The 26169-nt window shown below is 41.3% G+C and overlaps 1 protein-coding gene across 6 annotated transcripts in view; it reads left to right on the plus strand.

Annotated features, from left to right (window-relative positions):
* cux1b (cut-like homeobox 1b) overlaps positions 1-26169 on the plus strand; it is a 116551-nt gene that overhangs the window by 58904 nt on the left and 31478 nt on the right. For all 6 annotated transcript variants that reach the window (XM_015049369.1, XM_015049367.1, XM_015049368.1 and 3 more), the window contains exons 5-14: positions 5480-5617; positions 8958-9081; positions 11577-11653; positions 13008-13074; positions 19731-19779; positions 22494-22598; positions 23850-24038; positions 24255-24313; positions 24438-24477; positions 24592-24688. In XM_015049369.1, the coding sequence (XP_014904855.1) occupies positions 5480-5617; positions 8958-9081; positions 11577-11653; positions 13008-13074; positions 19731-19779; positions 22494-22598; positions 23850-24038; positions 24255-24313; positions 24438-24477; positions 24592-24688 (945 nt within the window). The remainder of the gene's footprint in view (positions 1-5479; positions 5618-8957; positions 9082-11576; positions 11654-13007; positions 13075-19730; positions 19780-22493; positions 22599-23849; positions 24039-24254; positions 24314-24437; positions 24478-24591; positions 24689-26169) is intronic.

The following is a 26169-nucleotide window of genomic DNA, read 5'->3' on the forward strand; positions in this document are numbered from 1 at the left end:
TACTTGAAGATTTAAAGCAATATCTCTGTAGCAAGAGTGATTGCTGACATTTTAATTCCACACCCATAACTCTGTTTTTCATGAGAAGAAGTATTTCAAAACAACCAAGTTAGCCTTTGTTGTGATTAAGTATTAAATTTAAAAAGATTATTGGCAGGTTTTAATAACATATTAAGATAAAGACAAAATTATTACAGTTGATATTATGCTGTTTTATAACTTGGAAAAGAATAGTATAGAAACAGCCTTTACTGACAAGCAAAGGGGGAAAAAATGAGGTTTAACATCAGCATCCAATGTAAAAGTTCACACAAAATAAAGTTATTAAAGAGTTAAAAACAAGTTATAAAGCAACAAGTTTAACAATAAAAAATAATGGTAACATCCTGCATCAGAAAATACTGTGTAATTATTAGAAAGAATGTTGGACTCATGATCCAAGAGACGTGCAACTGAGTCGGACCACTTTGTACGGAAATACAGATAACGTGCTTGTATAGTGAGCATTAAAAAAAGACAAACTATTTTCAATAGAGTATAGCAGCGCAGAAAAACAGATGTGGAATAGCAGCGGAAATGATATTTAAAAATGAGTAAGAGCAGAGCAGATGATGATGCATATGCCAGCAGGGATGTAAACACTTAATGATTTTGTTAGGAGCAGTGATGGTTATAGAGTCTAACAGCTGTTGGCTGGAAGGATTTGCGATATCGCTAATTAAACTATCTCCATGCACTATGCTGCTTCGCAAAAACGGCATAAAACATGGAGAATCAACAGGAGTCAACAGACTTGACTGGTTGTGGGAAAGGAAACGGGTGATTTTGCAGAACCAGTTGAGAACAAGCCCTGAGTGAGCACTGAAATCACTTTAGAGCGGTGTTTCTCAAACTTTTCCAGGCTGAGGACCACTTAACCCATTTAGCAAACACTCACGGACCGCCGAACTTGAAATTGCCCTCGCAGTAACACAACAGCTTAAAATATACAACCTGAAATTAAAATGTTAGTACCTTAATGCCCTGATTGAATTAACTACTTTTTTGCGAAGGGTATATGTGCGTGCTGGTGGCCTGCTATTGTGTAATTCACACTGAGAAACTGAGACATACGCCTGTAGACATACATTCCTCCTTTCAAAGATCAGTAGTATTTTATTGTGTAAGCTCTTTTAAGTTTTATCAAGGCAAAGAGTTCCATGTTAAAATGATAATCCAGTCTTAAGCCACTTATCGATTTATTATTTTCAGTTATTTGATGAGCTAACTGCACACATTTCACTTTGAGCTCACATTACAACAAATAACTGTTCGTTTACATGTAGTACCTTGTGGACCATTAGGGGGCGCAGTTTGAAGAAGACAGCTTTAGTGGAAAAGTCTTCACACGGAAACAGCGTCCACACTGAAGAGGGTTATCATCTTACTGCTCTTAGATATATAGTGGGTTTACTGATTGGAAATAGATCTGATATTTTTACGTTTCTGAACAGCTGGGCATCAATCAGGTTGGAACATTTTCGAGGTTTAACCGGCCCATGCCCAGTTCGCTCTAATGCCGTCTCGTTTTTCAGCTGTGTGTGTGTGTGTGTGTGTGTGATTCCGTAATACATCCTTACAAGGCCTAATCCCACGGGTGTAGCTTTAAGATGGTCTTAACAGAAGGTGCATCCTGACATTGATGACAAGTACGGCCCCGGATTGGCTGCGGCGAAACGCACGCACAGAAGAAAAAAAATAAAATAAAACCAGTCACGTTTCATACACTGAGGCAGAGAAAAACGACGGTAGCGTCTGCATAGCGCTGCTGGTTGGAGGTTTTCAGCTGCGCAGAAGTCCTGGAGGGCCCCGGTATGTAGGAACGAGAAAGGAGTCGAGTTCATCTATAACGTAAGGAGGTCACCGTATTCCCACACGGATAGACCTACAGTAATATCTTTGGATTGTACTGCTCCCAATAAGTCAGCGCCGGCTCTGACGGGGCTATTCTTAACTTGCAGCGAGACAATGATGTAATGCCTGATGCGCACATGCACAGAGACACAGAGCAGCCTGACTAATGCAGCAGTCTTGAAAGAGGAAACAGTGTGTTTTCTTCTGCCTTCTGTCAGCTTGAAGGCCTGGACAGTCATCCCAGCGTGCTCTGGTTTAGATTAAAGGTGTCTGGTGAGAGCGCTCAGCACCAGCGGCCCACGAGTCAAGCTGTCTTTAACCGGTCGGGGAGGGACGGCGTCTCTGTGAAGGACAAAACTTTGATAAACGGGAGAGGGAAAGTTAATTTTCAAGGGCACAAAAGTAGATAGGAGTCTATATTCAGAGCATACTGTTATGTTACTTAGTATTTGTTTGTTTGAGACTCCAACTTGTGTGAGCGAGTTAGCGTGCGCACGCGCACGCGCGCGTGTGCGTGTCGGAGCTCAACCCTGCGTGGTGTGTCACCTTGACGGCACAAAATCAGCATGAAATTCCCCAATCGCTCTCTGCTGATCTCTCATTAGCATAGTTAAGATATCTAACTGCGTCAGACACAAGAGACACACACACACATACACATACACGGCTCTTACCCCCAGCTGTAAGCTGTCAGTTCCTCTTATCTGTACAACAAACACACACACACACACACACACGCATAAACTGCTCTTTTAGCTGGCATGCTGATGAGCGTTGCCTGCGTCTCTTGGCTGCCTGTCACCAGTCTGCCACCCATGAGCACCAATCAGATGTGATTGGCCTGACTGACAGAGCTCTCTTCATCACACTGACAGTTAACCCTGCTGTGTGTTTTCCAGGGTTGTTGGTAAAATGCCTCCAGAAAAGTTGCCTTTCTTCCTTCTGTCTCCGTGTCTCTAATCTCTTATTTACAGTTCTCGCTGCCTGTTTTTTTTTTTTTTTTTTTTTTTTTTTTTTACAGCTTTGCTTTGTCCAACTGTCTGCTGCCATGTTTCGCCTTTCCTCTCGCTTTCAAGATGCATCGCAGCGAACACTTTAACTGATCACAGCCAGTAATCTCTCGTTAATGTGTCTAATCTGTGTTGCTGTCTGTCTGCCTCGCTTTGCGTCTGTTATCCAATTCTCCTGCTGTGTCAGCCATCGTTGTGTTAGATCCCCGCTAATACGAAGCCAATGTTTATGACAAAGCTCAACAGTTTCCTCTTAAAGGCCATTGTTGACTGGACCTAACGGAGAAAGTTTGTTCGCACGGGGTCAGGGGCGCGGCGGCTAACTGTGACGCGTCATTTACAGCAAGCCTCGAGTTTAACTTTTATAATTATTACATCATTAGCAATGTATCGATTAAAAATATTACGGCTGTTGAAGGATAGCGATTAAGAAAACTTGGCTGGAAAGCCACTTTTTTCACTTCTGATGCCAGTACAGATATTTGAGGTTTAGCACAGTAAAATGGTGCTGAATTAACTGAAATTATTATTTTTTTTTTCCCCAAGCACAGTCATAAATGTACTGAATTACACATTTATTTTATAACTCTGCACCACTACGGCACATTTCACAAGCTTGGTCAAACATTTAAAAGCAACACAGTTTTAATTTGTTCAGTCAGTGCAATTAGGAGAATAACAGCCAATGTAAAATAACTTGTAAAAAACTTAAACTGACAAAGGTAATTCTAAATATAACGTTGAATAAATAATACAGCATGGCATCGCTCCGAGCTGAAAGCTTAGAATTAAACTGAGTAGATCTGCCCTTATGTATCGGGTACATTGTCAATGATACCTGATCTAGAATTTTCTTTCAATATCGAGATCAATACAGATGTTAATGTCAGATTGTTGCATGTCTAGAGTATTGCTGTTTTTTTCCCTATTCTGTCTTTGCTTCCTTCCTTTCTTCCACCCTTATGTCATCCCATTTTTTGTCTGTCTTGTGTCCTGCTTCAGTTATTTCCATCCCATCTCTCTGTCTTTCATCACATCTTTTCTTCCTTCAATGTCTTTCCAGTCTTCTTTTATCCTTCCTTTCTTGTAGAGTTCAGATCAATAGGCCGACCCGACCTGTTCCAGCACAGAAAAACCTAAAGGAGAATGGACAACATAAACATGTTTTAATCTACTTATTCTAGTCTGAATAGAAGGGCGGTCAGTTCAGCCTGGTCAGGAATCAAAGTGAGGTGCAGAAGCTAATCAGACTGTAGCGAGCGCAGCTTCCTCCCTGCATGCCCACGTGGCCCCGCCCTGCTCCTGTCCGTCACACATCCCAGATCATTTGCTGTTGACTCACCCTGCGGTCATAACAAGCAACAAGATGGAGCTGGAACAGGTTACACATACGCTAAAAACGGGGGAAATTACGCTAATAAGGAAGCAGAGTGCAAAGTCGGAGGTCTGGAAGGATTTTAATCTGGTTGCAGTTTAAAGTAATAGATCAGGTTTACTTCGGGCTTGGCTCTCTAATTAGAGTTAATTAGTCGGGTTGGAAGAGGCTCCAGCACAATGTCTATGGGCTCGGGTTGGGTTGGTCTCATTTATTCAGGCCTGATCTAAACTCTTGTGTCCTACATCCTGTTCTTCTTTGTGTCCCTTATCCTTCTTTCTTTGCTGTTGTCGTTTGTTGATACCACATTGAAAACCTTCCTGCTGTACAAATATTTGCCTTTTACATAAAAATGACAGTGAATCGTTGGGAAGTTTTCCAGTGCAGTAACCCTGAGTGAAAATAATCATGTTGTCAACATATTTGACACAAACATTTCAAGCAAACTGGACATGATCTATTTGCTTTTATTTTCTTTGGGATTAGCTTGACAGCTAGCTCATAGTTCACCCGCTGTAGTTTTAAAACATTACTGGCTTAATTTGAGTGATGGTTGGTGCTCCTTTGGTTTCCATGACTGTCGGTGTTTTCTGCTGCTGCTGCTGAATCTCTGTGAAAAACACCATGAAGGAGAATCTGCGCTCAGTAGATTGACAACATTACACGAATGGCTTTTAATGTAGTTTAAGTAGCCTACATGAAAATGCAGTGAAATAACAAAAAAGCCATCACAAAATGATAAAACAACGCCGAAAGAGATTAAACTACTGGAGAACGAATACAGAATTTCTTAATTTATTTACATGACTGTGTATAGATCCATTTCTTTTACCAGTACAGCTGTATTCTGTGCGCTAACGACTGAAAGTACATTCTCCCTTATCAAAGGGTTTCTTCTAATTATGTTTGTGTTTCACTTCTTCCTCCAATCAGTCACTTTCCACAGAGATCAGAGGTCAGGGTTCAGCTTCAAACATTTGTCCTTAAGCTTGTAAGATTCATTGCCTTGCTCAAGGACGCATCAGCAGTTCAAACGCTCGCTCTCAGACGGCCTTGACTGCAGTTATTCTAAACACACTCGGCCACCTCGCCGCCCTTGCTTGTCTGATCTGTTTTGGAGTGTGTTAACATGGAGTGTGTTTTTTTTTAATTCATTTCGTCTTTTTTTTTTTTTTTCTTTCTTTTTTTCCCTCCCCCTCAGACCCTGTACCTGTGCTGGAGCTGGCTCAGCAGCTGCAGCTGAAGCTCCAGAGGATGCACGACATTGAGACAGAGAACACCAAGCTACGAGAGACACTGGAGGACTACAACAAAGAGTTTGCAGAAGTTAAAAACCAAGGTTAGGGGGCGAGAGGGGGGGCAAACGGAGAGGATGATGTTAACCTACAGGGGACAACGAGGTAGCCGAAACCAATCAAAATGACTCGGGTTTTTGCTTCATGCTGTGACATTTTTTAAAAAGAAAATTAGTTAGTTGCTCAACAGAGAAGTAAGTCTTAACTTGGTGAATATTCTGTTCATTTGAAGTGTCTCTCTGGGTTCTGAGAAAATTTTACTGGTCCTCTTGTTTGGAGTCGGGGGATACAGACTTTAAGTTTTGTAGTATCACAATAGTTTGTGATGCTATTGTGATAGCGATGAAAGTGACAATAAGAACTATTTATTACTTCCCTTTTAGGTAACCATATGACTGTCGCTGCATGAAACAGCAATTATAACCCCACAAACACAAACAAATCCATCTGTGATGCGCTGCTTTAGGACACCAGTCACATAAAAAAAAGTGTGATTTCTGTCACTAAACTGCACATAGCAACTGCACTTCATCATATTTTCAAATTAATTAATATTTAATGATACTCCCATTGAACAAGCAGTGGAGAAAATGGCAAAAATAACAATCCCGTCTATACAGACAGTTTTGGTGGGATTTAAACTTCAATAATTGAAATTTATCATGACAATGATAAAACATAATAAGAAATTTATCACAAAAAATGATAAATTCGTTGTGACGATGCGATAAATGCACACCTTTACTTCTGTTAGTTCAAAATAAGTCACTCTGATGATCATGTGAGGCCAAGTAACTTTAGTTCCCTTTACAAATCGACTCGTAAACCTTTTCTCATTTTTCCCCTCACATTTACATTTTATTGTAAATTTTATTGGGTCATTTCCCAACATAGATCCCTTTTGTATATAACAAATATGAATCATGTCTCCTACATTATATAAATTTAGTCAATTTTGCATCAAAGGAATTTTAACAGTTACACAAGTGTTTTTTTTATCTTCTTCTATAAAATGTTATAAATTTAAGGATTATGACTTACAGCGGGGGAAAAAAAAAGTCAGCTTCCCAGAAAATTAAAATCTCGTGTAGAAACGTCGGCCCACTGGGAAGTAGATGCAGGCACTAAATATTTTACTGCATCAGTGCAGCTTGGCATGGCCATCAGCCTGTGGCTCTGCTGTGGAGCTGAGAACGCAGAGGCTGCTTTAACAGCAGGAGTGTGGAGTCTCATTGCTCATCTTCCCCTCCACAATACCTCAAAGATTTGCCAGGTGATCAGCTTTGCACATTGATGCCACGGTTATTAAAGTGGCATCGAATGAAATCAACATCTCCATGGTGCTCGTCAGCAGGAGGAAGCACCAGGTGCCTTAATGGTTCCTGATTGGACTTGGTGAAACACTGGGTACCAACTGGGGCAGAGGACATGGCAGGCTGTGGAAACGACACACTTGGACCTCCAGCAGCTTGGATTCTTTGCCTCTTTGCTCTTCCTCCAGACTTTGGGATCTTAATTTCTATATAAATGCAAAAGCTGTAGTATGCAGCATTTATAAAAAGGTTGCTCCATATTTCTTAACACTTTCACTCTGTCATGACAGCATCACATGAGATGGATAAGCTGTGGGGATAAAAGACAAGTTCCTACAGAAACTTGCACAAATACACTGCTCTGTCAGAAACAGCCAATCAGAGCCAGGAGGAGGGTCTTGGCCCTGCCAACCACCCAAACCGTTGAATGGGCTTTGACAACGCTGCAATTTTTTTGCATTCCTGTGCATTTTTTTTCGTCTACCATACTTTTTCCTTCCACTAAACTTTCCAATATTGTGCTTGGAAATGAGGCAGTGCCTTTAGCAGTGACCTTTTGTGTCTCATCTTTCTTGTGAAAGGAAGGAACGGTCTCCTGGACAGCTTTAGTCAGCATTTTTCTCCATGATGGCGTATGACCAAACCGTAACCAGCATTACTGTAATAACCATCCTTGTGTTGGTCTTATGTAATATGAGCATTTTATGAAATTTAAAATGTTGGGTTTTTATTGGCTGTGAGTCACAATTATAAAAGTAACTGAAACGAAAGCCAAAAAATGTAATGATGAAAAAAATCTGAGTTTTTTTGTGATCAAGATGCAGAATCTATCTTGACGAGTTCTGAAAAAAAAAAAAAGAATATATAACATTACAACAAATTCAAGGTTTAAGTCCTTATTTGAACATATTTAATGCATCATGCATATTTCAGAAACACAGGAAAACGTACAAGGTTCTACATTTTCAAATAGGTTTTAAAGATGTGGGGGTGGAGGGAGCCAGCAGAGGGTTCATGAATAAAAGACGACGGGCTACCTCAGGGTAGAGAAAGATGGAAAAACTGACAAAGGCAGAGAGATGAGTGTGAAGCGGTAATAAAAGTGCTGCAAATCCAGTCAAAAAGGAAGAGTGAGCGAGTGAGGGAATGTTTTGGAATCCCCCCCAACCCTGTGTTTTTTCTTCTTTTTTTTTCTCTTCCTCAGCGAGAGTTAATTGGAACAGCTCGATAACGGCAGGGTTCCATTCTGCCATTGATTTTTCTGTTCCCTCATCCTTTATCCCTCCTTCCCGCCTCAATAGATGCGGGGGGATATTTAAACCCCCCAAAACACACTCTGGAACTCCCACTCCTGTTGAAACCCACACGTGGCTCGCTCCACGCGCGCACACACACAAACACACACATACACGCCGAGGCGCACGGAGAGCAGAGGCCATTGATCCCTGCAACCTAAATGTTTAAAGTTCAGTTAAGCAGTTAAGGGGTAAGAGGGCTCTAAGGGGACTCTCCTGTATTGATTATGTGTCAGAGCTGTGAGGCTGTAGTTTAAATCACGTGCACACACAGAGCGCTAAGAGCCCTCAGTCAAAGGCAGCATTGCTTTATATCATTGTCTCACTCGCTTATATCTCTCTCTGAAAAACGCACACGAACACACAGGCCTGTTTATTACTCCAGTTATGTGTTAGATTTATCTCAGCCAGCCCCCATACGGAGCTCGGCAGCCGGCAGGTTATGGGATTTTGGTCCTAATGCGGCCCTAATGAAGACAGCGTATCTGCTGGCTTGGGGGGAGCAGCTGAATATTCGGTACCAGTCGCGGACGCAAAGATTAGGCCGGAGCCACGGGGGCTACGGTCTGCGGCCTGTGCTGACAAGAAGAAGAAGAATGTGTGGATATGAAGCGCTGTTCCCTAAAGGTCAAAATGCCCCGTCAAACACATCATGGTCACGGCTGCCGCTTATCACGTCCTAGAAAATGGATGTGCTCTGGGTTTTTGCCGTACTTTACAAATCGTTCCTTTTAGTTTGAGCACTTGTTTTTTCTGCCCCGACTCTTTCCTTTCAGAGGTGACCATCAAGGCCTTGAAGGAGAAGATCCGCGAATACGAGCAGACTCTGAAGAACCAGGCTGAGAACCTGGCCCAAGAGAAGCAGCTCCAGCTACACAACGACTATGCAGAGAAGGAGAGGTATGATAAACAGTTTGACTGCTGATAATTGTGTCTTTATTATGAGGTTATTTTAGTTCTCTGGGACGCTGTGGCCCTCAGACAGAATTATCAACACTTTGAAGGATTACTGCAAAGAATATTTAGAGGAACTAATAAACAAAGCTCACTTATGAACCACTTGTTCCCAGATGTCTACCAAAACATCGGGTTGTATTTTTGAACAGTTTTAAAGGAACTGAGATGATGCAGTTAATCAAATGTTACTTTCTTACTTACCTACTTACTTACAAAACATTCATCATTCATTAATTAAAAACAAAGCAAACAAAATAAACCTTTAGGGCCACCCCCAAAAGTTGGAGCCCTGGGCTGTTGCCCCCAGCAAGCCCTTTCAGAAAATATCCATAGGTCAGCATCTGCTCTTTAAAAGATGTTTTCTTTGAGACTCTAATTTATGCTTTTTTCCCCTCTTGCTATGAATATTGCATTGAAAATAATCATGTTGTTCCACCGTGCCGAGGCGCACGGACAGCAGAGGCCATTGATCCCTGCAACCTAAATGTTTAAAGTTCAGTTAAGCAGTTAAGGGGTGTGTGGAAGAAACGTTATCAGCCGTACCTGACCACTAACGTCCGGTAGGACTCCCCTCTGACACTTTTGTTACTTAATATTTTCATTCAAATGGGTCACACCCAACTACAGCAGATAAAAAAAATAAAATAAAAAAAACACAGTCAGATCACGAGCCAAACGGGGAAGAGGAAAAAAAAAAGGTTCAGTTTAAGACGCATGTTGTGCAGAGATACGTCTGTCCTCCGTCCATCTGGAGGGAGGAGAGCTGAAGATAATTTATCTTTCAGGAACCGCAAGGATACAAAAACTTAACCGACTTCCTGTGAGAAATCACCGTGTTCTTGTACACGGCGCTGACAGAGAACAAGCCAGTGCTTTATCGCCCCCTATGAGGCGGAAGTGACATCTGTTTATGGCTAAGTGGAACGCTCTGGTTTAACTGAGTTAAAGATTGAGTGATTCAAAGCGCTGCCTTGTTCTCCGTGTCCAGGTGGCTCTGAGTTCAGCTGGTCAGCTGCTTCCCTCTGTTCTGACCTAAAGGTAACGTCGCTCATTTAGGACGGGGCTGACATTTTATAGAACAAACTCCCTCTCCATGTTCACTCCATCGCTAAATGTGTCGAGGTTGAAAACTTGTTTTCTGGGACTTTGCGGAAAACTTCCTGACCTTTTTTTTCTCTTTTGGTTTTGATTATAAGCCATTAATTTTCTTCTGTTGGTCTAATTTGATATGTATTGCTAAGTTCTTTGAGGCAACAAGTGTCTCTTTAGACAGTCCGTTATAAATCGATCAAAAGGATCAAGAAAGTGACCAGAGTTTTCTCTGAATGTTTGAAGCTTAGGCACCACCGTACTGCCCCCACTTGTTGCTGTGCTAATTAGCTAACAAAACGACACCACCTTATTCCCTGGTTTACAAGAAAGACAGAAATGTCACACTAAATCATTTTTGCTTTTCTGACTTCATTAAAAGCATACAGTTATGTTTTGAATTTAATTTGTTTTGTAAATAATACACATGTACTGTTATGTAAATCCAAAGACTCTTAGTATTTTATAATTTTGAGCAAGACTCATAGTTGTAAAAAAGCTTTAATAACGAGAAGTCAAACTCATTGAAGAGGTATAATAAACAGCTGACCCAGTTATCTGAAGGTGGAATATGTCGACCTAAACAAGGGTTTGTTTACATAATGAAGCTCCATAAAGCCCATGTTTTCCCCTTGTCAATCACCTTGTTTACGTTCCGAAGGTGTGTTAAAGATTTCTAGGCTTGCAGTCGAAGATCAATTGTCCGACTGCGTTTCCTGTACGTCAGAGTTTTATAGGCCCCTTCCTGTCTGCAGAGAGCCGACTTCCTGTGTCTGAGAAGGCTGGTAAATGGATGGCACCTCCTGATGCATTTTATGCCGCGAAGGAGCGAGTGAAGGAGAGAGACGGAGATGAAAGGGGGAAGGAGGGGGCAAAAAAAAAGAGAGGACAGGGGAGAAAGATTGGGGGGGAGGGGGGGGGGGGTGCATCAAAGGGTGTCATAAAGGCCGTATTTGTGCTGGATTATTGATGTTTTTACACGCAGCGGCAATTTCTCAGCAGAGCCCAACTTTTTATGTGCCAAGAATGAATCTATTTTATCCCTGTGGTTTCTGCCCCGCCCCCCTCCCCCCCCCAACCTTCTGAGTCAGCCATTGCGGCCCCCCCACCCCCACCCCACCCCCTGGGTGCAGCGTGCCCCAGTGGCCAGACATTCCTGCCTAATAGGGCTGCTTAATGAGGAGTGGGTTGTGTTGTGGAGGGTTTTTAGTGGGGAAAAACTCTTCAGAAATGGTGGGAAAATAGAGGAATGGTTGCATTTTCCACCAAGTGTGAACCCGAGAATGACTGACTCACTATCTCTTAACTGCGACTTTGTGCTTCCTGCTCTGTTTTTCGCACCTCTTTAGGAAACTCCAGGAGAGTCAGGACTCCATGTCTTCAAGGTTGAAAGAGGCTGAACACAAGGCGCAGTCCCTGCAGACAGGTACCTGGCCCACCTCTCTGGGCTTCCACTGACTTCATTTTGAGCCCCTTTCTGACACTAAGAAAAGCTCACTTTGTGTCTCCTTCACTCTGTAACCGACCCAATGCCACAAGAAGAAAATGCTGTCACCATGACCTGGTTGCACTCAAATATGAAACACTCGCTGACTGGAAAATGATCTTTGAGTTTCAAATTTTTACTGTTCAGGTCCAATCCAAGCTGAAAATTGACCAATTCTGATAGACTGATTCTCTGTTCATTTTCTGCTTCACTTTAATCTGGACTGCGTTTGTGTTCAGAAGGTTGAAGGTAATGTCAGAAGAGGCAAATACCTGACTTAAATTAGCACATCAATGTCTGGCATCGGGATGTAAATAATTAATTGACTTATGGTTTATTAAATTAAAATTAGTTCCATTCGACTATTTAATCCCTTTAGACCTGATTGTAGTGATGTAGTTTGTCCGCCATCCAGCAGAGGGCGCCACTGGTCATCCTTAGGCAGAATCAGTGAGGAATAAAGATGGCGGCACCACCTCTGAACGGGAAAGAGAAACGGTCCCATAAAAGTCCGGCGTGGGACACAAAATGCATTTTATATGATTCTGTTTTGAAATCTAAACGCTCCAGAAGTTATATCCGTAACAGCGCTCATTTAGCTGAGCCACATGACGGTGCTGCGTCAACTTCTCATTCAAAAATTACTGATGCGCTAAAAGTGGGCAGCATTACCGCAGAAAAATTACTTGATGATAAAAGACACGATGAAGGTTGATTTTGAGGGCAGTTGTGAGTTTATGCACTTCATAGAACGAAGCTTTAAGATTCTTCCAAGAGCAACCACAGATGGCAGGGAGCTACTTGTATGAATATCTCTCTGATTTACATATTTTTTTCTTTTCATCTTTCATTTTTTTCTGCTCAGCAGCCTAAGAGGTACCTGTTTTGTTACATTTTATAAATAGGTCTAAGTTAATCTGGGAAAAAAAACAACACACTTTTCTGTTTACTCAGTCAGTATTTGATACAACTGACACAACATAATAATAAAATACATATTTTTAAAATTCAACATATTGTAAAAATGTAGCCCGTCATGTTATGGAAAAAGCTTTTAAGAAAAAGGACGCTTATTAAGCATTAGTCGATCAATAAGATCAATCATCTTTAGATTAATTGATAACTTGCATCCCTAATCTGATAGAAATATCACCAAAATTAATTAAAGGTTGTGTTCATCTCTTGTTTTTGGATGAGAAGCTAAACTAACATAATTTTATGTTTTTGTTTTAAGATGAAATGCAGTTGGGGGAAAAAAACAACTAATTCTTTTTCTTTCACCCATTTTTTTCAGCACTCGAAACAACTCAGGCCGAGCTCTTTGATTTGAAGACGAAGTATGACGAGGAATCCACGGCAAAGTACGTGTCTCTCTGGGCTGCGTGTGTGTTTACAGGGTGACTTTTCCCCTCTGGCGCCCTCCATATTCTGCTCTTGACATAATCATCCTGCTTTAGTGATTCTCCCTCCCTGGAAACTCCTCCTGCTCTCTCCCCTAACAGCTGGAATGTCTCCCACAACGCTCAGCAGCCTCCAAATCCCAGCATTACCCACTCACAGTAAATACTGAGAGGGATTGTAATGCATTTTGCAGATTCGGCAGAGCATCAAAATAGATTTATGTTTTTTGCCGTGGAGTTTAGAGTGCTCCGTCTGGATCGGAGAGACAGAGAGCAGCACACTTTGAGGCCTCGGACTTGGAGCCACACGGGTTTTTTTTTTTATTTTTTTAACAGGACCTGAAAAACAAGATGGCTTCAGGTACTCGAGCTGTGTGCATCTATCATTATTGATCTGGTTGTGTTGGGCATGATGAAAACTGCTTTTCCATGTCTGCAATCCACACTGAGAGACTCCTCACTGTCTAAGTTTTAGCTATGGGAACTGAAACCACTTTAGTGTCGAAACTCCTTTCAGAAAGCTGAAAAGTCGTATTAGTGGGCTGTGAAACGATTAAACGGGATGAATCGATTGTTGAAATAATAGTCAACTAATTTAGTAATCGGCTAATCGTTAACTGGAGCATACACACTCAGACATGCCATTTGCTGAAAGAGCAACAAACTCAGAGCAGTAATTAAGCCAAAGCTATGCAAAGAATGTATAAGTTTGGCATTTACAATGCAAAAAAACCTCCTTTTCCTGTAAATGTGTTCTTTCCATTACTCAAGTGGCAGTTTTAGCTTCACCTGGTTCAAATTCTGTTAGAATTTCCTTTTAAGCACCTTTTACTGTCCAGTTATCAGTTATTTAATCCAAAAAAAAAAAATAACCTAAACTCTTGATAAATCAAGCAGAAATGGCTGAAATCTTCACATTGACGTATTGTTTTAGCTTCAGATCCGTCAGTCGTTTGCTAAAGTAATGCTGTTATTGCATTTTAGGGAATAAAATATTTTATTTTCTTACTTGGAAGAGGAATTCGGTTGTTTATTTAATGTATTTCCAATATTGTATTAAAAAAAGGGGGGGGAGGAGAGGAGTTGAGGAGACGTTCAAAGCAAGGTTGGATTATAAAACTTAACACCATGGTAAAAAATACCATTCCTATCTCTAAACATGGCGGTGGCAGCATCATGGTCAGCTGGTCAGCTCTCTTTAGGATCCTGAAGCCACAGGAGCTGAAAGACGGGTTCGGCTACTAGAGATGTGTGCCGCCATCGTTATTGATCTCCTAGTGGTGGGCAGGATGAGAACAGAAGCTTTTCCATGTCTGCACTCCACGCTGCAAAGTGCCACTTTATGACATTCACACTCCGCCGTCTCTCAGGGTTAGCGGTGGGAACCAGAACCACTCGAGCGTCCGGACTCCTTCCACAAAAGCTGAAAAATAATATTTATGGGACGGCGGGTGGGGAGAAAGAGAGAGAGGAGAGGGGGGAGCAAGACGTTTATCGTTTTATTGATCATCTGTGCTCCGTAAGAGAAAGTGGCACTTTTCTGGAACTCCCTTGCTAAATACGAGGCGTTTAATAAAAGCTTGAAGGGCGTCCCGCGTGCATGCATAAAGTACAACCTGGAATCAGCCCCGCTTTCAAAAAGCCGCCCCGTCCAGTGGCATTCCGTGTCTCTCCATTACCAGCGTTGTTAAATTGATTGGCTGTTAAAAACAGATCGATCCCTCCTCTGTCTTCCTCAGAATATTTTTTTTTCCCTCCCTTTTTCTTCCACCCACACTTTATCTTTTATCTCTCAGCCTTGTGTGTTTGTGTTAGCGGAAAGGCCATATGAAGATATTGCGTGCAGCGTGGAGGCGCTAATCGATAGTTATTGTTTATCAAGGAGACACCTAGTTTTTTCCACTTCTCTGACTGTCTTGGACTTCTTTCTCTACTTTCTTAGAACTTCACTACTTCTTCTTCCTCCCTTCCCATTCTTTTTCTTCCTTTCATTTCAGACAAGAACCCTGTTAAAAGGGATGCCTATAGTCAGCCCCATTTGCTTACAGAAGCTAATAAGCACATGCCCGCCCACATCCACACACATGCACTCACATTAAAGTATACACACACTTGCTCGCTCACTCACTCATTCGTGAGCCTCAGGCAGTCAGGGTCCTTGACTATGTGGCGTGCTGTGATCTGAAATTTTAATGCAACGCTTTAAAGCGCACACAAACCCCTCTCCGACCCTGCACCCTCCCAGTCCTCGGAGTCCTTCCCCCCCGTTTACTGCTTGGCTGAGCAAATCACCAGTGTTTGGCTGAACAACTTTTAACCCTTTCAGTGGGTCTACTGTCACACAAATGCCATTCATATTATGTGAAACATACACACGTCGATACACACGCACGCGAACATGAATTCGCCGTGTAAACTTCCCAGCGAGGAGTTTACGTGACAAATCCGACCCCCCCGCTCCCGCCTCCTGCAGCCCCCTCGTCTCTCGCTGCGTTTAGGTAATCTCCCTTTTAAAATACACTCTCACACACACCGATGACACACCCCGACAATCTGGATGACGTGGCGAAGCCCACGGTGTGTGTGTGTGTGTGTGTGTTTGCGAGAGGATCGGCAGGAGGCAGACCCTGTGGATGTAACGTTGCGCCCCCCCTCTTCTGCGAGAGTCTGGCCAGCCGCCTTTTAATCGTTTAGTCCTTGTTAAAGATTAATGATTTATTGATTTCCAGCCCCACAGGATGCTTTAGGAGGGCGTGTGTGTACAAATTTCTCTAAATGTTTCTCTGTCTCTACCGCTCTAGTTATTCTTATTCCCAACAATTAGGCAAAGTATATTTATATTTAAATTAACAAGGCCAGTACAGCTGGGAGATAAATCATTTTAATCATTAATCAATTTTTTTTTGTTTTTTTGAAGACGACATTTTTGGAAAATCTGGACATTCTTTTTCTCACTATTGCAATCCTCAAGTGTCCACAGCTCAGAGTGACGTCAGCAGGCCCAGGGCGGCCATCTTGTTTTGACAAGTGTGCTTTACAGCTTCTACTTATTTAGACTTTGAATTCAGATCAACTCTGTCATGGAATATCAGACTAAGATTTTTTTGTTTTTTTACTAAAAGTCCTAGTGTTACAAGAACACAGTCATAGTAACGCAAGAAGTTGAGATAATACAAGAATAAAGTCATAATATTGGAAGAATGAATCATTTTTAATGAGAACTTCGAAACAAGTTAATTGTATAAGTTTGTTATTCATTAAAACAACTTTTGTTCTCATAATTTTAAGACATCGTTCTGGTAAATTTGTCTTTATTCTGCTGATATTGTGACTATATTCTTGTAATTAAGAAAAAAATTCTCATAGCCTGGTCCTGATACCCTGTCGTATTATTCACAGAAAGAATGATTGAAATCAAATCCACTTTTTGAAAATGTTTTCTGTCATTTGTAATTTCGTTTTTGGAAAAGAAAGAGGGAGACAAAATCGATATGAAATCGGATCTGGTGTAAAAAAAAAAAAAAATCGGAGAGTTCATTTCCAAGCCGCATCGCCCAGCCCCGGTGTCCATTACAAGCACCCACAAACGTAAAATGGCGCAAGGATATACTCAAAACACACACACATGCTCTCTCTCTCTCTCTCTCTCTCTCTCTCTCTTTCTCTCTCTCTTATGTCTCGTTTCGTTTTAAGCCTCCCTGAAATCCCTACGGTAACACGCTGTGAAAATGCAATGTGGAGAAAGCCAAGGAAAGAAAAGAAATGGAGTGATGAAAGCTGGTGGGCAAAAAAAAGAAGCAAAGCCAGGGGGTGCTTGAGGCCTCGGCGAGGAAGACGGGATAAGAGTGTGATAGAGAAAGGGAAATGAAAATCTAAATCAGGGGAATATCCTGCTGGCACAGAGGACAGAGGCCGAGGAAGAGAGGGCGATAGATGAGAGAGAGAAAACTGGAAGGGAACAGTTCAGAGGAGGAGAACAGAGGCAGAGGGGAGAAAAAGGAGCAGTCGAGAGAGAAGAGCAGGACAGAGAAGATAAGAGATGAAACGGCCTGTCTGAGATGGAGGATGTGCAGTCGGGGCTCTGAGGCTCTGGGTCGCTTTCAGAAGTCCTGCTAATGTCGCCGGCTGCACCCACCAGCTCTCCTGGCACAAAGAGCGCCTCTGTACGGCTACTTCTCTGTTCCTGTCTGCCGATTCTCTACACAGCGCCGCCCTGTGGTCGCCATGTTGAGCTTTACATTTCGGCGGCGCAAAACCGCACTCCGTCCCCCCGGTTTATTGTTCGGCGATGAATTTAGTCAGACCTTCGGGACCCGCCCCGCTCGGCGGGCCGGGCCGACTGTTATCAGGACGCGCTGAAAATCCCCTTCCCTGTGATCTGCTTTGGCCCTCAGCCCTTATAATTCCCAAATACAGCCAAATCCAAAGGTTATTTAAGAAGACTTTGTGCATCTGTACTTTGATTAAGCGATCACATTTGGAGTAGGAGCGCCGCTGTATTTGGGTTGCATTACCTCCCATAAACGCTCTCCATTACAAGCTTTTTGAGCCCGGTGGCTTCCTGACCTCGTGTGTGTTTGTGTGCACATACATGTGTGTGTGGAACGTAGGCCGAGTCAAGCACGGTATAGCTTAAGACTGGATAAAAGCTGTTTGAGGTAGCGTTACTATTATGTTGCCTAAACACACACACCAGATCCTTTCAACTATTAAGGAAAGAGTAAAAAAAAAAAAGAAAAAAGCGTAGAGCGAAAAAGCTCTCCCACCCACATCTAGATTCTTTTTGCTGCATCGCCCGTGGCACAATGTTGACCTAATATCAACTGTGTCTGTTTTGTTAAACACATTCAAATCAGCAGTACGCGAGCCTATGGGACACAGCGCTGTTTCGCATACTGTGACACACAAATACAAAAGCTGCGTGGGCTTATTGGGTTCGCTATCAAAAGATTGCAGTCGGATCAAAAGGTCCTAATGGAGGCAGCGGTGCACATATGTGCTCGCATCTTTGCTCTCGCCGTGTCTTAAATAAGTGGGCTGGCGTGTAGCGTGCTTTCTTTGTGCTGCGCTGAACGCCATTTCTTTATTTCCGTTCCTCCTTCTGCAGCGCTTCGTAGAAATATTCATTCCTCTTGAAGTTCACGTTTGGTCTTATTATAAGTAGATTTTATTTTCATGGGAATTGATGGAATAGGTTAACACAAAGTAGAAGTGGAGTGAAGTTGGCTCCTCCGCCTTCTTCGAATCGAACAAAATTGACGTCAGTTTGTGCTTCGTTTGTGCCAGTCTTTTCCTTTGGTACACTTTAATTTGGTTTACACAATCCAAAGATGGGTGATTAAACACACAAATTTCATTATTGGAGTGCATTTCCAAAATCTGAAACCATCAAATGGATAATTAAACATACAGTTAGAGCTATAATAGAATGAGTTAGATCTGTTCCTTCACCAAATTTAGCCTCTGCAGCAAAACTGAGTGCCTCTGACTTTTGATTTTCATTGACACTCATAAATCCTGACTTGTATTGAATTATTTTACAAAGAAGAGTTTGAACATGTGCAAAGTTGGTAAAGTTATCTAAACAGCTTATCGCATTAAAATCTACCGAAAACATTCAAATTCAAAAATACCTTTATTGATCCCAAAAGGAAATTAAATGATGTAGTAACTCGTATTAATTCACGATTCTTCAAAGAGTTGCTGTAGAAGGTGATGGCTGTGGACAGGAAGGATCTCCTGTAGCAGTCTGTATTACAGCGAATTTGCAGAAGCCTCTGACTGAAGACACTTTTATGAAGAGCATGCTCAGGGTTTTCCATAATTTTCTTGGCTTCATGTTAAGTGTAACATAAGAAAGCGTAGAAACGAATGCACAATAAAAAAAACAAACATGTATGATTGTGAGCTTTAAGGAGCAAAGAACTCAGATGTTCTGAGTTTTATTTGTAGAAAAACTATAAAAAGAAGTTATAGAAGATTCATCCAGTCTTGCAAATTGGCATAAATCATGTTTAGATGAGAAAATTAAAAGTTTAAACACATCAACTCTCATTTAACATGTAGATTTCCCCTGTTTGAAGGCAGATGGTTGGCGTTTACATCCACCTTCACGTAAAACGTGAACAATTTTTCCAGCCTCCTTTCTTTTTTCTATTTTTTTTTCTTTGCCTGGATGTATTCTTGCCATCTGACCTCTAGCAAGTGAGAGGTGAACCCTGGCCTCCATCCAGACCATTAGTCAGACACAATCACACAGCTTCATAGCAGATTAGTCTGCTGTATTAGGACTTAGAGCTCTATTAATGTAATCCCTCTGTTTTAGTGTGGCCTGGGGTTTAGGGGGCTTACATGTGCACACTCACACGCATAGGCACACATGTGCACTTAAGTACATGTATGCAAGCATGCTAGCTGTTCGAGTAATGGAGTTTTACAACCGGTGGATTAAGGTGAAATTTAGACGGAGGCTAAACGGAGGCCGAGTTTGTGGGCAAAATGTTCTTTTGTTTCCGAGAACCTGCAAAGTTTTCCCTCCTCCTCCTCCCCTCGCTCTGAGCTCCGTTTGCCGTTTCATCGTGTTTCGTCCGCTAATTAATCGGACATGTCTCTTTCAGGGCTGACGAGATTGAGATGGTGATGACGGACTTGGAAAGAGCCAATCAGGTAATTCACTCAGTGTCATGTTGCTGTTTTATTAAAAATTGCCCATCACTCAGAGAAGTTTGGACATGAATTTGCAGAATCAAATGGCCAAAATTTCAATCAATCCACCGTTTAGCTTATTTTTTATTTAACGGCAAATGGCCAAGGTAAAAAATAAAAAATAAAAAAAAAGCCTAGAATTTGCTTTCACTTTTTCAAATCTGGATATGTTTTTGAAAAAAGATGAATATGGCAGGATATTTGATTCCAGTCACTTTAACTTGTTTAGTAATTTTCATATTAGAACATTTTGCTTCTGTTTTTTTTTTTTGCTTTTTTTTTGTGTGTGATTACATTTTTCTCTATAATGCGCTATCATGTTGTTTTACAAAAACAAATTCTATCAAAAAAGAAAGACTGATACAAAGGGAGTCATCTTTGTTTCACACCCAATTTCTTGTTGTTGCCGTTATAGCAGTCAGAGATGATCTGTATCTGTAACAAATCGATCTTTAGAAACTTTTTTCATGGAAATGATGCAACTCCCAGCATCACTTCCATGAGTTTCATCAAAATTCGTTTGTTTGATAATACGTGTTTTTATATATTAAAGAAAAACTGTGCTCACAAGTAGGAGCTCAAGATCATGGGAACTTTATGATATAAAAATAAAGATCCTTGGATGTTGACATGTTATGATGAGAAAAGGAAACTTTTTTCACAGCGAAACAAGCTCAACGCCTCATTATCTTAAGATAACCAGCCAGTGAAACTTGTAACAAAAAACCCAAAATTATATAATTTTGAGACGATATTAAAGAAATGATCACAACAAAATGGGCTTGATCTCGTGTTCCTGAGTTAATAAAACTGTTACTCTTGAAAGTGAATAGAAATTTGTTAAAATTACACTTTAGGCATGGATTTGTAGAATAGTTTTTTGCATTAATATCCAAGTTTTCACAAAAGAAACGTAGGAAAATCCAAAGTGCAAAAACACCCCATTAAAACATTTCTTTCCAGGCTTTCCTTTGTACCGTTTCCATCTGGATAATGAGATCTACAGTTAATCTGTAGATGATTTTATTAAAAACATTCCACGCACAACATTTAGGCTTTGAAATAATTGAACGGTCAGTGACACGTTTGTTTGGAATTAGCTTTGGGTGTCCGTCTCTCAGGTGATGCGATGTGGTTTTGTTGTTGGCAGAACTCTGATGCTGAAATCCAAACACACAGAAACGACATCAACGTGTTCGTCTGTAATGCTCGAAGATATTATGTGTGGAAAAGTGTGAATTTTGAGATGGAGAAAGCGTGTAGGAAAAAAAGAAGAAAAAAAAACTTTCAACCAAACGCCTGCCGTCTGTGTAAACCCTCCGACGCTGAGCTAAAAACACGAACCGGGGGTAAAATAAGAATCTCTCTGACCGAGTCATTCCTTCATTATGGGTAAACAGGGGCTGTTGCTGTTTTAACTCGACCCCGCCCTTGTCGTCTTTGCTGCAGAAAATACTCACCTGAGTGCCGGCTGCGTATTAATCTGCGGCTGAAAATAGTCCCGAACAAGCAGCCTATTTGTTCTGCTTTGAGCAGCGCTAATGTCCAGCTGGTTTTAAGGAATTATTAAGCTCTTTCTAAAAACGCACCGTGTATTTTTGACTATTTTAAACCCAAGAGAAAAGTAAAGTTGTGCTACTTCTTTTTCTTTCTTTTTTTTTTGCCTGGAAAAATAGACATTGTTACTCATAATCGCTTGCCAGTTCAAAAGCTATGAAAACTATCCCCTGTATTAAAAACATGAATCTTTAAATAGAGCGAACACCTACTGAGTTCATCCAGCTGGAGCGAAGCTCCCAGCATTCCCTCTGCCCCGGCGTTGTTAAAAAATCCCTTTGCTATCTGTTAATGTCATTGTTGTTAACTTTCATTGTTAGGCCAAGAGTATGATTTTGGTTAAAGGGCCAGCATAGGCATGCAATGTTAATATTAGCCCAAAGGTTAACGCTCCGACTATAATGCCACTCTCACACACACACACACACACTCTCGCGCTGTTCACACTTTTGATTTGAGGTTTACTGAGGGTGACAGCGTGGCCCGCAGCTCAGTCAGACTTTTTAGAAGCTTTTACGAGAAGAAAATGGAAAACAGGACTTTTTTTTCTTTTCTTTTCTTTTTTTTTGTCTGGCCTGGCACTTTAACTCCCACCCAGTCAATAACAGCTCTCAAGATGGTTGCAATTAGGAACGCTGTGAAATCGGCTCCCTGTAACTCCTAATGATGGCAAGTTGGGCCAGCGTAGCAGATGATTCCAGACTAGAGCATGGCCGCGTGGTTGTAAATGCACGGCCACGCTTATTATTTCTGTTCTACAGGGAAATATATTATGATTTATGAAGGAAATCAATTTATATATTTATTTTTATACATTTTGAATATTCCCCCCCCCCGTCGTGTTATTGAGCATTTTGTTTAGGCTGTAAAGGGGGCCCGTTTCCTTTCGTACACAAACGCTTCACAGCGTGATGGCGGATTGTGTAATGGAAAACCTTTACGCCTTCACTTTATTACCTCTGGCTCCACGCTCGCGCGCGCTGTTCTGCGCGGCGAAGTGAACGTCCTTAGGTTTCGATCAATAACTGCAAAGAAACAGTCGGTGCCGATCAAATTAAATCGGGTTCCCAGCCTAATAACCATCTCATCTCCAGTTTACGTTTGTGTTTGTTTTCCAGCGAGCGGAGGCAGCAGAGAGGGAGGCGGAGGCGCTCCGAGAGCAGCTGTCGTCATCTAACCAATCCCAGCAGCTCAGCAGTCCCACCAAGGCCGACCCTGACTCGGTAACCCACTTTCGTTGCCTCGCTGATTGGTCGGTGGAAAGCTGCTGATGGGATAAAACTCCCTTTTTTTAACCGAGAAGTGATGATGTTCAGAGCCAAAAGTTGTTTTTTTTTGTTTTTTTTTAAAGAAATATGTAAAGCTGCAGTTTTTGATTTTAATATTTTTTTCCCGCATCTGGATGAAAACTGAATAATATAATTGAGTAGGGAGAAATGATTCAAGTTCCTTGTTCTGTTTTCCCAGATTATTCTGGGAATAAATCACTTTAAAAATGAGCTAATTTTCTGACAGATTAGGCAGAATAGATCAGGGGTGTCCAAAGTGTGGCTGAGGGGCCACTTGTGGCCCTTGGACTGACGTTTTTGTGGCCCCTAGCTGCATTTTTATTTTGATAATGGGACGAATGATTTCTACAAATAAGCTTAAAATCTCATTACTTCAAAATAGTTGAGATAAGGAAACTAGTTGAAAATATTTTTTTCCTCAACAGAATTATATAATGTCAACACGGCCAAAATAAGCTAAAAAGCTGGTAATTAGGAAAATACAAATCTGAAGATTTCATTGTGTTGAGATGGTTAATTAAACTGTACACAGATGAAAACAAGTGAAATTGCTCTTGTGACAAAACGATTCAGATTTCATTATCTTGAGATAAAGTTTGAAACTAATGGCAGCAAGCTGAACATTATCTCGAGATAATAAAAACTGGCATTAGCAACAAAAAGAGATGCAGATATCCTGATGATGTGATATGGTTAAATTATCACACATTTAAATCACATTTTAAAGTAGCAAGATTACAGTTATCACAACAAAAATGAACCATAGATGATATTATCTCCAGTTTTTCCATTTATTAAAAGTGTTATCACTGGGGAAAAAAGCAGTAATAATGAACCCTAAAACACTATTAAAGATGTAAGTGAATCCACTTTATGTTAAATATTTGCACAGACTAAAATAGTTAGACATTTAAAGAAATTCTTTGATGATTTTGTGTCCAGGAGAGTCAGTTTTAGGTTTATGAAGGAGTAGGAACTGTGAGGGTTTTTTTTTTTTTAAGCTTGATTCAGCGGTAAATGAAACTTTACAACATACGCCGTCATGGATTGTTTTGGCTCATTACCATTGGCAAATTAGTTTATTCGAAAGGAACTTTCTTTATAGACTCTAAACAAAGATTAGAAGAAGTTCAATTAATGAAAGTTTTTTCTTTTCTTTTTTTCACACCTCTTTCTTGCCCGCAGGATCAGGCGTCGGAGGTGGCGTCGCACTCGAACCTGGAGGCGGAGCTCAGGGCCAAAGAAAGGGAGACCGCCCAGCTGGTGGAGGATGTCCAGAGACTGCAGGCCAGCCTGACCAAACTCCGTGAGACCACCAGCTCCCAGATCTCCCAGCTGGAGCAGCAGCTTAGCAGCAAGTCTGCAGTTCTCAAGGTATACAAACAAAACATTCAACTTCCTCACTTTTTTTTGTGTGTGTGTGTGTGTGGGATCTCTACTCTTCAGCCATAAAACGTTTTTAGGACTCTGTAACTTCTTCCCATTTTCCCCTTTTTCCGCTCCGTGTTGTAATAATCGTGTTCATCTTGACTAAAGCCGCTGGAGCGTTTCCGTGAAATTCTCACTTGTCATCTCGTTGTGATCCGTCAGGAACTGGAGGAGAAACTGGAACGGCAAGCCGACTATGAGGAGGTCAAGAAGGAACTAAGGTGGGGTTAAAATTAGAAAAACACTTTTATGTGAAGACCAGAGGAATATCCTCATTTCAACCAAGTGAAAGAACAGAGTCCATGGGTTCTGGTGAGCTGAAAGTTTCTCCTTTTATCCCCTCAGCATCCTTAAGACGATGGAGTTTGGAACCGACTCAGTGCAGGTTAAAAAAAAACACTAAATTCACGTCTAACGGGCGGGAATTTAAGATCTGAAGGTATAAACAAAATTCAACCAATGCTCATCACCTCTTCGTTCCCCTCGTCCTCCTCGCCAGGACTCATCCAAACCTCTGGAGGTGCTGCTGCTGGAGAGGAACCGGACTCTTCAGTCGGAGAGCGCCGCGATGCGCATCGCCAACACGGAGCTGAGCGGTAAGTTCGAGTCGATGCCGATAGTGAGAGACCTGGAGAAGTCCAAAAAAAAAAAAAAAAAAACTTCCGGGGGTGAAACTTTAGCTTCGTACGAGGCTGTACAGGAATGTAGAGCGAGGCAGAGATGTGCGCGCATGCGCAGTGGCATCAAAGCGTTTGTTTCTAGAGTAAACCGTTTAGAGGAAGGATCAGGGGAATGAAAACTCTCCACGGTTTAGGAAGGTGTTATGTTTGTGTTCTAAATCTGACCTAAGCATCTCTAAAAGTACAAAACCAGATGAAAGACATCAAGGTTGTATCATAAAATTATAAAAACCGATCGTTTTTGGTGGGAACTATTCCACTTTTTGCCATTAGTCGTTGGCTGAAACAGAACTTCTGTCTGGGGTTCTGAGACTTTTGATGCCACTTCATGTTGGTTGGCAGGTTCCTTTTCTCTGAGAATACTTAAATATTTCATTTTCGATTGAATTATTTAAACATTGCCACCGCCATCCACAGATTTATCGTTTTAAAACGGGGCAGGAAAAAAAAGCCCGTTGTGTGACTGTGAAACCTTTGTTGTGGTGCAAAGATGTTGCTTTTGCCTCACGTTTTGCAGAAAAGCATTTGTTGTGTCTTTTTATAAATGCACCAGCAGGCGGTTCAACCTGAAAGGTAAAAAAAGAAAAGAAAAAAAAAACAACCTAGCATTGTACAGCAACAAAAAAAAGGAGGAGACCATCCTCTGTTCTTTACATCGGGACTCGGCTGCCCTCTCCAAACTGTGTTTATGGGTTTGAAATGTCATTGCTTTAGGCTTGAATAGTTGAATAGCTTAGAATTGATTAACATTCACAGTGAGAGGAGCTTACTGTCTTATTCGATCATGTTAAAGTCTCAATGGTTACGCATTAAAATAATTCTCCCAAGCGGCTCGACGGGATGAATCCTAGTCGTTAAGACTGGAGAAATATAGTTTATGTCTGCATGTTCTGGTTATTGTAAATATATATATATATGCTGGTGTTTTTTTTTCTTTTTCTTTTGATCAAAGTTTGAGATCTTCTTTTGTAGCTGAAGTGTTGTTTTTATTTTAAATGAACTAAAAGACTGTGACGCAGCATCTGCAGTGGACTGAGAAGACTGTTGAAGTGGACTCACCCAGTCTTATTGACTCCATCAGGAAACCTTTTGTTTCTTTTTTTGTAAACTCTGTTCGGCTACCTCTAGAGACCGAGCCTGTGGCCAGGCTAAGCCGCCCGCGTGGCACGGTGACAACTGTTTTGTTTTTGTCCTGTTTCCTTCCAGGCTGTGGCTTACAAGAAAGGTTGAAATCACAAATGCATGGGCACTTTGTCTAGGGGGGGATTGGCAAAAAAGGAAAGTTCACTAATTAAAAAAAAAAAAAACTTCACAAAAATAACTTTTTTTTTTTTTTTTTTTTTTTTTTTCTCTTTTTTTTTTATTCCCTCTTTTTTTTTATTTCCCCATAAAAACCA

This window comes from Poecilia latipinna, unplaced genomic scaffold (assembly GCF_001443285.1).
Source record: "Poecilia latipinna isolate Pla-1442-1.1 unplaced genomic scaffold, P_latipinna-1.0 Scaffold943, whole genome shotgun sequence".
Lineage (NCBI taxonomy): Eukaryota > Metazoa > Chordata > Actinopteri > Cyprinodontiformes > Poeciliidae > Poecilia > Poecilia latipinna.